The 13,917-nt window shown below is 37.2% G+C and overlaps 1 protein-coding gene across 1 annotated transcript in view; it reads right to left on the reverse strand.

Annotated features, from left to right (window-relative positions):
- The window catches only part of FOCAD (focadhesin), a 90,658-nt gene that overhangs the window by 20,132 nt on the left and 56,609 nt on the right, over window positions 1–13,917 (reverse strand). Inside the window, exons 23-29 of the mRNA XM_058044115.1 lie at window positions 8,241–8,333; window positions 6,246–6,334; window positions 4,164–4,205; window positions 2,804–2,912; window positions 2,182–2,298; window positions 1,580–1,818; window positions 62–151 (exon numbers count right to left, since the gene is read on the reverse strand). Of these exons, the coding sequence (XP_057900098.1) occupies window positions 62–151; window positions 1,580–1,818; window positions 2,182–2,298; window positions 2,804–2,912; window positions 4,164–4,205; window positions 6,246–6,334; window positions 8,241–8,333 (779 nt within the window). The remainder of the gene's footprint in view (window positions 1–61; window positions 152–1,579; window positions 1,819–2,181; window positions 2,299–2,803; window positions 2,913–4,163; window positions 4,206–6,245; window positions 6,335–8,240; window positions 8,334–13,917) is intronic.

Raw genomic sequence — 13,917 nt, forward strand, 5'->3', positions numbered from 1 at the left:
AGTGTGAATTTAAAAGGTATAGTTCGAAATAAAGTATCATCAGTAATAAATGAAAACTCACTTGTATTCCAGACTGGTGTCAAAGCAACAGTTCTCCAACACATCCAGGGATTTCATCAGAACAAAGTTCATCTGTTGACCAGGTAAATCACTACAAAACCAAACCAAAACAGGAACAAAAAAATTAGATCCAATGCCTGACAGTAGAAGAAGGACTTGATAAACATCATCTCAGCTAGATGTGTAACTATTCATAAGCTGAAAATTCATGACATTTCACACTATTAGCTTTCTCAATCGCTCTCCACCTCATTGCCTAACTTACTGATAAAAAAGACGCATTTATATCTCACTCCAAAGATGTCATACGTATATCCCTCTTATAAAACATATACTCAATTTTCATAATGAACTGGACATCTTTGATGGAAACTAGATCTATAATCTGATATAAGCTATAGCTATATTCCTATGAGTTTTGATTTGTTGCAATACAATGCTTTGAAGAATGTGCAAGATTAAGCTTTCAAACCATGCAATGTAGTGAAAGAGTAAAACTAGTCTGCAAGAAATGGTTAGAAAAATGTATTCACTTAACATCCCTCACCACAGAAATGAAACAAACACAAACCCCCAAAATACTGATTCACATACTCCAAAACACTGGGCTGATGTAACTTCATTCTCTTTAAGAGTCTTTTAATGCTTGTATGCAGCTCAGTTGTCCCACTGACTAAACATCCAAAGGTAGTCCATTGCCAAATTATATGACTGAGTCAGTGGCAGCAAGGCATCAAGACACCAAAACATGAAAATGATAATTCAGCAATGCCTCAGTTTCATCAATATCAGATGCCTTAGAAACATTAGTTTCACTGAGCAAATTAACAATGACAATCAAATCTGTTTGGTACCTGTGCTTGTACTCTAATTAAATTTTTTTTATGGGTATACAAGAAGAAAAAATCCCTAGTAGTCAAAACTCTGGGGGAATATAAAGTCAAACCTAATTCTTAATTTCTCAGGAATCACCAGAAATTTGCAAGTGAGACCAACCTTTCTGAAAAGGAAGCATTTTCTAACAACTTCAGAACACCTGTGTGCTACCAACACAGCTGTAACAGCATGCTTTAAAGACAGCTCATTACACTACTTCCATCCTCACATTAGTAACTCACATGATATAAGTGAACACTGTCACATGCTCAGAGCACCACTTACAAAGGAACCAATGAGGGCTGTGAATTATTTTACAACTATGTCTTCCAGCGTAACTAGTCCCATTAAAAAAAAAATCTGTTGTTCTTCTAGCTGACTGCTTTGCTCCTTGTACCTTACGATATTATGAAAATTAGTCACTTATCCTGAAGGAATGACAAAATACCTAGGATAGCTCTGGAGGGGGCTAAATTGTGGGTGGGGAAGACTGATAATAAGAAGCACCATTTAAGAAACATCACAAAACCCTTCAAGAATCATTTGCCTATGACTTGTAAATACTTTAATTCCTCAGATCTTAAGGCCACATGAAGAAAAAGGAAGTTACCTATGCAACTACATTAAATATGGCAGTTCTCACCTGACTTTTTCTTCATATAAACGTGAGATGAACATCCCCAAACCGAGACCCATGTGGATTTGAACAGCTTGAGACTCGTCAGCATTTGGTTTCCCAGGTAACCTGTCAGTCAGCATACTCAGGACCTCCTCAATCTTTTCTTTGCATGATACAATGAAAATTGGCACCAGAAGAGACAAAGCTGTGGCTGCACAGGTTCGAGCTATAATACTAGCAGTATTTTCACCTGAGTAAGATTTCTAGAAAAACACAAAAAACCACAAAAGACAGCATTTTTTTCTCTTATGCCTTTTCCAGGTGACAAGACTCAGCATTTGAGGAATTTAAAATAAACACCTACAGAGCAAACAGCAGTACAGATGCATTGCAATCCGACATTCCTTGTATGTGGCTTTTACCATTTTGATAATAAAGACAAAAATTTCAAGCAAACACAAATATAAACACAATGAAAACACAATGAAAGAAAATTAACAAGAGCAAGAAGAGTCTTGATTTTCCCCTATTCCAACTACTATAGCTCAAACAGAACCAGGAAACTTCATTATTAGAATTCCAGAAATACAGATATATTGCCTTGCCTTTTGTACCACAGCACATACCTGGTAGAACCATGGGAAGACCTGACCTTTCGGCTGGTAGCGGCTATTCACAATACTCAAGAGGGTCTCCGTGACCATGGAAATCCATTGTTTCATAGGAATAAAATCAGGTTCCGTCTATAAAAATCAAACCCAATTGGTCATCATTATATTTTCTTAAAGCAAGTTCCACCTAAACAGAAGCTCAGCTGATGATGTTCCAGCTGTGATCCATCATGAATGAGATTATTTTGTCATTCCTAAGTAGTGTAAGTATCATCATTTATTTGTCAGTGCTGGCTCTCCAGACACTACTTTTGAACAAGTACTATTCAGTAGAGCCAAAAATTATGAAATTATGAAAGAGTTTGGCTGGCTCAGTGTCCATAGAGTGACCTCTATCTCATCTGTCAAAATGGCCAAATAAATGACTATTTAGACATTATGCTTCTTGTGACAAGGCACATGCATACCCTACCTGCTTGGGTACCACAGAATGTGACAGACGGCATTCACTGAGTATGATGAAATTTGAACTTGAAAATGTGAAGTACTTCACATGCACTTACCAGCCCCCCCAAACACCTGGCCAATACTTCTCTGTATTCCACAAAGAGAACGGACCTCTCCCAGATTCACTCACCTCAGGTACCCCTTCAGTGTCTGAAGAAAGGCTGCTTTCGTATTTGGCTACAGCAACTGCAAGGCCAGTTAAAGCAAAAATAGAGTTTCCTTTCACCACTGGGCTGTCTCTAAAGAGAAAAAAGAAAACATTTAAGAAACACAGTAGAGATGCTGGCAACAAAACATATTTATCAAAGCAGAAAAGTTATGCTACAGATGATCCAGGAGGGAAGGTCTTTGCCCCTGGAAACTTCATCGGGCTCTCTTCTAGCTCAGCAGCAATCTGTTACATTTTATCTTCAGGAATTAGAGAAAGAATGGAGGGAAGAAGTGTTTCAGTATTTTTTTTCCTGTCTGTCTTTTATATAAAGGCTACTACACACACGGTTGTATAAAAACAGAAGTTTTCTTCCACTATAATAAGGAATGCTACCCTGCAGAGCAAGTACCACTCACAGAAATGCAGCAGTTTGCCTTAGCTAGTACCATTTCCATAGAGGACAAAACAAAAACATCTTCAAATGGAGAATGCTGGAGAGGCAGATGCCACTTCATTGCAAGATGCCGCTTCACAGCACGAGAAGATTTAGCAGAGCAGCCATTATTATCAGCTTAAAAAAAAGTTTCTGATTATTTCCTTACACTACAAAAACACTACCATCATGGAAAATAATGACAGTGCAAACCTTTAAGGAAATCAAGTAAGAAAATCTGACAAAAACCAGAGAAAACATAACTGTGTTCAGTTTAGTATAAGGAAGTATGTTGATATTCTAGTCATTCCCAGAAAAACAAACTGCAATATAATCCTGATGGAACTCTCTTACATCATTTTACAAAAGCACCTGAACAACTTGACTGTACAAGACCACTTACAGGCCAGTAGACTTTTCGCATCAGTCTTCAATTTCTAAAAACCTCCTTGGCTGCTGCTGTGAAAATATATTTACACAGCCAACCTGGCATTTATTCCAGATCCAAAGACATCATTGTCACAGTAAAAGTATTTTCTGGAGTTCTATTTTGCTTTTTAAAACAAGAAACATGAATCTTAGTGGAATGTCATCATTTGGAACAGTGAAATTACCTTCTCTCAGATAAGAGGTACTTGCAAATAATTACGAAGTACTTAGTTAAGTTCTTTGAAGTCTCTCAGTACCTTTTGCCTTAAATAATGTCCTAAGCTTCTAAAAGGTAACATTTTATTATGTACCTCAGAGAGAAACTTCTAAATCCACACACTCATAAAACCTGGATGCTTTAAACTTAATGAAGGCAAAAATCATCTTAAAAAGATCTAGGAGGAAAAGAAGCAGTGTCCCACTCTTTATTCAAAATATGGGAAAAAACATCATCTGTAGTAATTTAGCAGTCCTTACTTGGAAGCACCTTTGATGACATCGGTCAACATATCTCTGACCCTGCAAGAGAACAGAAAGAATTTACACCACGGTTATTACTGTATAGCATGATCTCAGCTAAATTCCTCTTCTGTCTTACATGAGGCTGTGATCTACAGGTTAACAACTGTATCAGCCAATGATAAAACAGTGCAAAATAATTACAAGCATTTAATCGGTAAGAAATTTTTGCACCACCCCAAGTTTCTTCAGGCTCATGTGCACTCCCAGTGTTTCATAAAGGGCTCTTATTTGTCTTAATACCACTCTTTGTAAAATGCTGGTTCACGAGCACATCAAACGCCTAAGCTTCCAGATCATTGTGCTATGTTCTAGCATAATGAAATCTGAATGCTTTATAAAGGACAACCATTACAATTTATTCTACAGCTTATTTCTGGAAACCACTACAGGCAGTTATGCTATAACATGGTATATAAACTTGAATCAATTTAAATTAAAGCCATAGGAGTGGTTACAATTTCTTACACATTCTTATAGCTGATTTATAACAGGCTACTTGTTTTCAATTGTTTCATTTTGCATTCATATCAACACTGAAGCAGAGACACAATCAATCTCCTACACTGAAAGGTGTGGATGAGGACAGAGATCCTCTATTCTAAAACATACAATTCTGTCATCGTCATGAATGTCATTCTACATAAAAAAACAACTTTAGACTGAAAATGCATGTCCCCTAAAACAGAGTTGTATGTTATAAGACTGAGTTACACCCAAGCTTTCAAAGAAATCTACCCAGATCTTTCTTCACAATCACACTGCTTTTACACAGTTTCAAAGCCACAACACTAGAAGCATTTACAACTTGGTAACCATCAATGCAAAACTGCACCAAAAATATTTGCAAAATTTACATAATAAAGGATTAACACTAAAGTTTATACCACATTGTCCACAATTAGGTTAACCCTAGTGAGCAACAAAAATGCTTAACAGATACTGAAGTTAGGGCCCTGAAGAACCAAGCAAATAATTGTGAACTGGAAAAGAAACTGAAGCTACTACTGGGCTCCAGTTAATTTCCTGCTTTGATTTTTTTTCCTGATAAAGGGAATTCTGTTCACTTTTGACATAGCTTACATTATCACCATTTAGGAAATAAAGAACAGAAATTCTTTCAGGAGAAATCTGTGAAGGCAGCATTGCTACAGGCCTTTTTATACCCTATCAAGAGAAGGATCAGTTACTAATAAAGTACTTTTCTACATCACTGTAGCATTCTGGATCTTACAAAGCAAGCCTCTATTCCAGAATTAGCTAGAATTCAGAACAAATTCTGAATTCCTCTTGAGTGGGACTTAATAACACACCTTTTAGATTGAAACACACAAAAAGCATTTTGGCTTTGTACATATTTTGATTCCAATACACTTATGAATAAGCACAAACCCAGATAATTATACTGTCCATGGATAGATAGTTTTTTCTCTTGTAAAGCCTCCCACTTTGCACCTTCTTCTCCTGGCCATGCACGTACATGGCTAAATCCTGACTGAGACACCCTTCTCACCTATCAACAACAGAATTAGTGCAGAATATGGATCAGGGTGTGCATCATGTGTTTGCTTTAAACAAAATTCTCACACTCAATAATGGTAACTTAGCATCAGTCCTCCATGACATATGTCAGATTGTGACTCGCATTTCTTTCATCAAGGTATTTTCAGTGAAATAGCTCATTAAACTCCCAAGAAGGAAATTTTTATCTTTGCATAACCCTTCTCCTTTAGCATCCTATAAAACCATGGCATTACTTCACTCTTTCCAGCTGCTCACCCTACAAAGTTTTCAGGTTCTGCAGAGGGAAACCCATGCATATGGAAACCCTTACAATTACCCAATATGCCTCCTTTCCACTTGCCTCTCCCACTATGATCACTGTATCTGGTGGTTGGTTGTTGCTGAGTTTCAGGTTCTTTTTTCATTAGTGCTCATATAGTCTTTAAACTTGTAAAATGGAAGGCTTTTAAACCTTGTCCTCCTCTGTCCCCTTACTTGCCACTACAAGTGGTCAGGAGCACACAGGCACTTTCTTACCATAGCCAGGCTGTAAATTGTTTGTACTGCACCTCTTCAGGATCCTCTTTTCCATGTTTTAACTGCATCTCCAGCTCTGCCTGCCTCCCCTGCAGAATTGCAAAAAAAGTAAAAAATGGATATTATAAGCTTTATTTACATAATATTTCTTCAGAGAACATTCAGGGAACACATGTAGCCTAACCTAAGGGCAAGCTCATAAGTGACCTTGACTGCTTTGCATAGGGGTCCCACTGTAATATACAATATATTAGGGAGAAGAATCCATAATTTGTTGTTCTGAGTAAGAAAAACAAATTGCAGATGGCATAAATGACCACAAATACTGAGGCATCTATCTAGTACATGCGGAGCCAAAATCCCCTGGGAAGGGCTACAACAAGCAGGGACCGAGCTTTAGAAACCTGATAGCTAAAATGGATTCTAACAGCAAAATATTGCTTTCTTGATGCTCTACTTAGGGCAATATTCCTCATTCTTTTACTTTACATAACTCTGACCTCCCTGTGATTTCCTACACCATTCTTTCTGTATATTTAAAGAGGTGATATAGATTCTGCCCTCTAACATGCTGCAACATGTTGTAACATATATGTTATCTAAAAATACCTAAAGCAGCTTTGTTTTAACATTCTGTCACAAATCAAGAGAACTATAACTTAACTTGTTTAGGTTGTGAATTACTGCTCCTTAGCAGATTATTAGGCCTTAAATGAAAAAATACATATGCTGTATTTTTTGGTATTCACTGCTTGTAGTTTGGATGTACATACCAACCTGAAAACACAACACAGTGAATCTTGACAATCCAGGTCTCACTCAAAAAGTGACCCTCCACAGAGATTAAAGGAGTACATCAACACACAGGCTAAAAAGAAGGCAGTGTAGCAGCTCAGAAACACTGAATTATGTACTATCCAGACTACTTATCTTATACTGCAGTCTCTTTTGGCCACCTCTGAGGAAATGTACTAGAAAAGTGTAAGGATTAAGTAAGAAGCAACAAACACAGGCTCTACTGTCCTGTAAAATGGCAAGAAATCCTACTGATCCTTTAGAAAAAAATGTGGTACATGCTAAGCTCTGTGTGAAATCTTGCCTTGGAAGGGAAGAAAAATAGGAAAGTAATTAAATGCAAGAGACAATGCCCCCCAAGACCTAAACCTGCAATTTGAATAGTTGCTGCTTATTTTGTAATGGGGTTGGCTTGGTGGAGGATCTTGCATTTTGTTGATGGTCAAGATAAAAATTGTTTTGAAAATGTGAGAGAAGCATATGTTTTGCTACACAGCAAAACAAGGAGCAAAGCTTCTAGAATTTGTTCAGCACCCTGAGCTGCTCATGCTGAAAACAGCTGATGTGGCCTGGAAATACAAACAAATAAACCCTTCTAGTAGCACAAAGAGAGCATTCTGGAAGGAAGCTATTTGCTGAATTTTTTTTAGATAATTTTCCTGTTGAAAATCAAATTATACTACATTGCTCTAGATACCAGGTCAGCTAACCTAATAAGAGAATTTAAGATATTTCTTAATCATTAGATAAGGTTGAAAAAATTGAAAGAGGAGTCTCTTACAGTGCAGCAGAATGACATGCTGATTAAGGGGAAGTTCTTTTTAATGAATCATCTCGATAGCTTCTGTCTCCTTTATGGTACTACTATTTCAAAATTTCTATGCAAGCAATAGGTTAGAGCTCTAGCTAACATTTCATCTTCTAAAAATTCTAAAAATTGACACTTTCTGTAAGCTGACACATGAACAAACCTGCATGAACCTGAACTGTAAATAGAAACTGCACTTCTATAAAGCATCCCAGACTGTGCTGCCAGTAGCTGAAGACTCATTTTTATTTCTTTTTTATAAATGTTATAATCAAGCACCTCAAGCTTTACTTTTTTAACTTATATGAGTTACCAGCTCTTACTGGTAAAATTAAAACCCATATCACTTGAATAAGCATGAATGTCCACAATAATATACACCTCAAAATTACCTGCAGGACTGCACTGTAGGTTCGACTCATAAATCCTAACCAGGTCTGTGGCAGCAATATGGAGTGGTGCCATTCAGAAGGCTGAATATTAACCTGTGCAACACACCAGAAAGGTTAGAAGCAGTTACATTAAGTCCAATATATGCAGAATCTATGTTCTCCAGTCTATGATTTGCAGACAAACATTCACTCATTTCCATGGCCCATTACCCAAGACTGTAGGAAATTAAAATGATCATGTACTTTACTCTCCTTTCTGATTTTACCCACACCAAGTTACTTTCAACTTCATTACCCAGGCCAGTCAAAAGTGGTTGCTTGAGGCGGTGCCACAAGTAATTGATCCCAGAGAGACAGTGAAACTGTATGAGGCAATAAGCACAACAGTTAGCAGCACTGGCAAATGTTTCTTCACAGTTCGTGAAGATCTTAGAAGTTTCTAAAAGCAGAATTGTTAACCAAGATAAATAACTGACCTCCCCCTGTATGATTATTTTCCGGAGTCTTCCTACTTATTCATCTCTATTTTATGCCCCTAATATCTATGTAGTCAGTATTCTTTCTTCACTTGGACTTTTTAACAAAAAACAAAAGACCATCCTAAAGCTGTATGCTCACTGCTTTCAGTGAACCTGAAAGACTTGTGAATAAGTACTAATACATCTATACAAATAAAAACATTCTAAAAGTCAATTAAAAAAAAAAAACCAACATACTCCATCTTGTAGACAATACAAATATGACCTGTAGTAAAAACCAGGAAATTTCATTCTAACAATGACTAATGAACACTAGTCCTTCCTTTTAGTTAAAATTATATTCACACCTCAAGTCTGCCCATTAATTCCTCCAAAAGTTTATAAGCAGTCAAGGTTCCAATCAGAATTACTTTCCTTGGGTTCCTGAGGAACCTGCAGCAAGTCCAGTCTTCCCCTCAGCCTCTACTCTGAAACTATTTTAGACTTGTGCATTAGACTATATAGTCTAATTCTGCAAGTCAACAGACAGCTAAATATGAGTCAGCATGTGCCAAGGTGGCCAAGAAGGGCTGGATCAACAATGGTGTGGCCAGCAGGGCCAGGGCAGTGATTATATCTGTGTCCTCGGAACTGGGGAGACCAAACCTTGAATCCTGTCTTAATTTCTGAGCCCCTCACTTCAGGAAGAATGCCAAGGTGCTGGAGCATGTCCAGAGAAGGACAGCAGAGCTAGTGAATCATCTGGAGCACAAGTCCTGCTTATTAGGACTCCCTGAGGGAGCAAGGGCTATGTAGCCTGGAGAAAAGAGGATCATCTGGGCCTTACTGCTCTCTACAACCACCTGAAAGGAGGGTGTAGCCAGGTGGGGATTGGTCTTTTCTCTCAGATAATAATGGACAGGACAAGAGTACACAGTTGAAACTGCGCCAGGGAAGACTCAGTCTGGATATCAGGAGGAATTTCTTAATGTAAAGATCTGTTAAGCATTGGAATGGACTGTCCAGGGAGGAGGAGTATTCACCATCCCTGAAGGTGTTCAACAAATGTCTGAATGTGGCACTTAGTGCTATAGTCTAGATGAGAAGGTGGTGACTGGTCAAAGATTGTTCCCAATGAGGTCTTCTCCAACCTAAATGAGTCTGTGATTCAGATTTAACTGGTCTTGTAGTGATTTGTGAAGTTCCCCATGTAATCCACACTTGTGAAAGCCAACAAAAGCAGACCTGCAAAATACTGTATGAATATACAATATTCATGCAGGAATTAATTACAAAGCTTTAGGCATTTTGTGGCATTTCAAACATCTAAGACAATATGGTCTACCAGGAACACCTAAAATTTGTGTATGTGTTTGATGACAATAGAACTGCTGAGGTGCTTTTCATTAATTAACTCTCTTCATGGCAGTAAGCATTTTGCATGGATGTGGAATATGAGGAAGGAAAGAGGGAACTGAACACCTTCATATAACAAAGAACATTCAAAATTCATCTACAACTGAAAATGACTGGACATAGTGCTGAAGATTTTCATATAAGCAGTACTGCAACCTGCTATGTCAGTACAGGAAACCAGCAGCCTTTATTTGTCATCTATTGCTGGATATGAAGGGTAACAACAACTAGACTAAGTGCTGAGTAATTAATACTAGCAACCAAAGTCAAAGGGGACAAGTGAAGTTCAGATTGTTTTTTAACTGCACAATTTATGTCTAAGGAAAAATTGGCTGGGTGGGGAGTGCAGGGAATGAGGCTCAAGGGAACTGAGAACTAAGGACAAGTGCTTGTAGAACACTACCACATTGATGTGGGGTTTTTCTTAGGAACATCACTTGGCCAGACCAAGCAGCCAAGCAGTTTTTAAGGAAGAGCTCCAACATGATATCTGAGGTAGTAAGAAATGGCATAAACTTGGAGCTGGTAACCTGCGTCAACTGATGCTTCAGAAGAACATGTCTGCCTAAAAAGGCACAAAATCATAGACCAGGTTGTTAAAATGCAAGACAGGTAATGCTGACAAACCACAGGAAATACTACGTATGTGTTTGGGATAACACCTTTATATCAGTGAAATGTTTAGACATGTATTTGGACATATATCCCTGCTTGCATATGAGATAAATAAAGCGAAACCTCAGTGCTTTCATAAATAAGGCCAGTATTACATATCTGTATCAAAGAAATAGTGAAACAGCCTCTCTTTTAATTTTGAATTTTGCTTTGAGGCTCTTTTTAACATACTCGAATGCATATACTTCCAAATGCACCCCAAACATTTCTTTGTGAGAAAAAAATTGTCTTTCTCTAAAGGACAGTAGACTGAAGAAAAGAAAATCAAAAATCTGCCAGAAACTTGATTTCTGAATATTGTTTTATCACTGAATGAAATACGCTCAGTAAATTCAGTAGTAGAAACCAGCACAAACTAGTTCATATTCATAACTACATCCATCTAGGCACAAAACAATACAGTACAATGAATTCTACTCCAGAAAATCCCATTGTCATATTAACGTACTTCACATATGAGGTTTGAATAAACTCTTCAGTATCTTGATTACATTTCTTTCCAAACCAGGAAAGAAAAGCACAGAAGGAGCTTTTCACTTTTCAAAGATGCATATCATCACAGCACATCTAATTGAACACACTTTAAAAATACGCAGGGAATGGGTCTTCTACGAGTATACAGAGTGCCTAATATGATTATTACTTGTAGGGAAGTAGTCAATTCTGCATAACTCACCTCTGCAAATTATCATTACAATTGTGCCTGCAAATATGACTCCTAAATAAGAAAAAGTAAGTTGTGCTATTTCCAACAGATTGAAAGCACTTGGATAGAGAAACATGCAAAGGCAAGATCATTTTCCATTTAAAAAAAACCCTACACCAGTTCAGAGTGCCAAAGCCACTATCTACCACACTGATCTACCAATAGCAGTCTGCCTCTGTGCTTTTTCATGCAGGATGAAGTGTCCTCTTCACCTCCACTAAAGAACAAGAAGATGGACAGCTAGCTGAAAGCCTAGTAACTCCAACCCAAAACACACATTAATAGAACCATCAAAATATATGGTCATATGTGAACATATGTGACTATTCATTACCAATTGTTTTCACAACAGATTAAGTGAATCTGATAAGAAATTGTTCCTATGAATTTCTATGAAGCATTACTTGCAAAACCTGAAACAATCACAGGCAATATTTGGAGACTTCTTGTACAGTGTGCTCCAGGACAGCCATAGGAATAAAGAAAACCCATGGTCTATACTTCTGACCACTGTCACTACAGTAACTTACATGTCCCCTCAGAGAGAGGTTGATACGCTCCTGTTTAATAATAAAAATAATCAATCTGTTTAATAATCAAAAAGCAGATCCCCATTTCTAGGGGAATGATGATCTTCCTATTTCAACTCACCAGTGACCACTAAAGACCAATAGAGCCAGCATTTGAAACATACCACAGTTTATAGATCCTATTTTCTTCTTCCTGTGAAATATCTGTTCAAGTAGCATCAAAAAAAACCCTTCTGCATCTTAATCTGATCCTGCTGACAGATATCACAGATGCATCCAATTCCTCAGCTAGAATAGCACCTAGGTGATAAAATAAGCATGGCCCACTAAGGTTGAATAGTAAATTATCTTTTTCCTGCTGCTACTGTTTGATTGAATGGTAGCTAAACCCAGGTATTTGTTATTTTTATGTTTTAAAAGACTTTACAACATACAAGAAGAAAAAGACTTTACAACATACAAGAAAATCTTTCCTCTACGCACAAACATCACATAACTTTTTTTGCCAGCAGAATACCAGGCATCACAGTTTTACACATAAATAATCTCATGAAAATGAAACAGGTATTTTCGAGCCCCTCACCTTGCCCCAGCTGCCAAAATCCAAGTGCAATGATGGCAACTATGCATACACAGATACAGACAGATACACAACCTGTAGGTTCCTATTTTGTAGCTGTGAGCACAGATCAAACCACTGAAGACATAAAAACGTTATCATCCCAGTATGGTGCTGACTGCTTAGTCCTAACTAAGAAAATGCAAACTGCTGGAGATTTTTAGAGGTTAATTAATTAATTAATTAACCTAAAAAAATTAATTGCATTTACCTCCAATTAATTTTCTTAATCTTTACATCAACCTCAGAATTTATTCAGAGCTTTACACAGACCTCAATGTTTCAAAGGCAACTCTAACACTTCTTATTAATAGAACACTCCTTACTTAAAACATCACTATAAGAATTAACCCCTACAACTTCTTCCCTCTCCCAAAATAATGAGTGAAAACGGTAGCAAAAAAAAGTCATTCTGGTAATTTAAACCCCTAAAACACAGGTCTTAGTGTGATGTGCTGAATTGTGATGACTTTGCAAAGACACATTGACTCCTATAGGACTGGGAGAATAAGAAGGACCTAGGTCCTGCTAATGCAATTTTTTTTGGACCCATTTGGCAGTTTTATAGATTAGGTTCTCTGTCTTTACTGTTAAACTCTGTTCCTCAGAAGAACATGGAGGACCAAACAAACAATAGAGCATGGAATTTAGTTTGATGAACCCAGGGACTTGCTTATCATCTAGCCAAAGGCCCAAAGAACTCTTTTCTGATCACCCTGTCTCTATGTACAAAGGGAAAGAGCAAGAAAAAACTTTGACTCTTAAAGCAGTGTAAACCGAAAATGGAAATACTGATTTTTTAATCAAAATTTTATAGTTACTGCAGATTTTCACTAAGATGGTGCAGTTAGCGTTGTCTGAAGATATTTTGTGTTTAGGTTTAAAATAGAAATATATTTGGATTTATTTCTAGTTTTACTACATCTTAAATCAATCAACTTGGTAAAGTACTGAGAGACTAGGTAAAATATTTCTGTCTCCAGTCATTCTATCTATTCATTAACTTGATCCAGTTCACCACATTCTCCACAACAAAACTGCCATGTTTTGTCCAGCTAACCATTTTAAGCTTCTGTTTCTGTGAAGATAGCTTGTTCACACAAGAAAGTAAATTTTGGATATGCTGCTGGATTTTATAATCACTGCTATTGTACACAATTTTTTTTACCAGGATTTTATTTGATGCTTTGGGGCAACAGGCAAGTGTTTAAATCAAAGTTCAGAACTGATCTGCATCTCACTGTAATTTGACTGATATAAAACTTTCATACAT

Source organism: Melospiza georgiana, chromosome Z, assembly GCF_028018845.1.
Source record: "Melospiza georgiana isolate bMelGeo1 chromosome Z, bMelGeo1.pri, whole genome shotgun sequence".
NCBI lineage: Eukaryota > Metazoa > Chordata > Aves > Passeriformes > Passerellidae > Melospiza > Melospiza georgiana.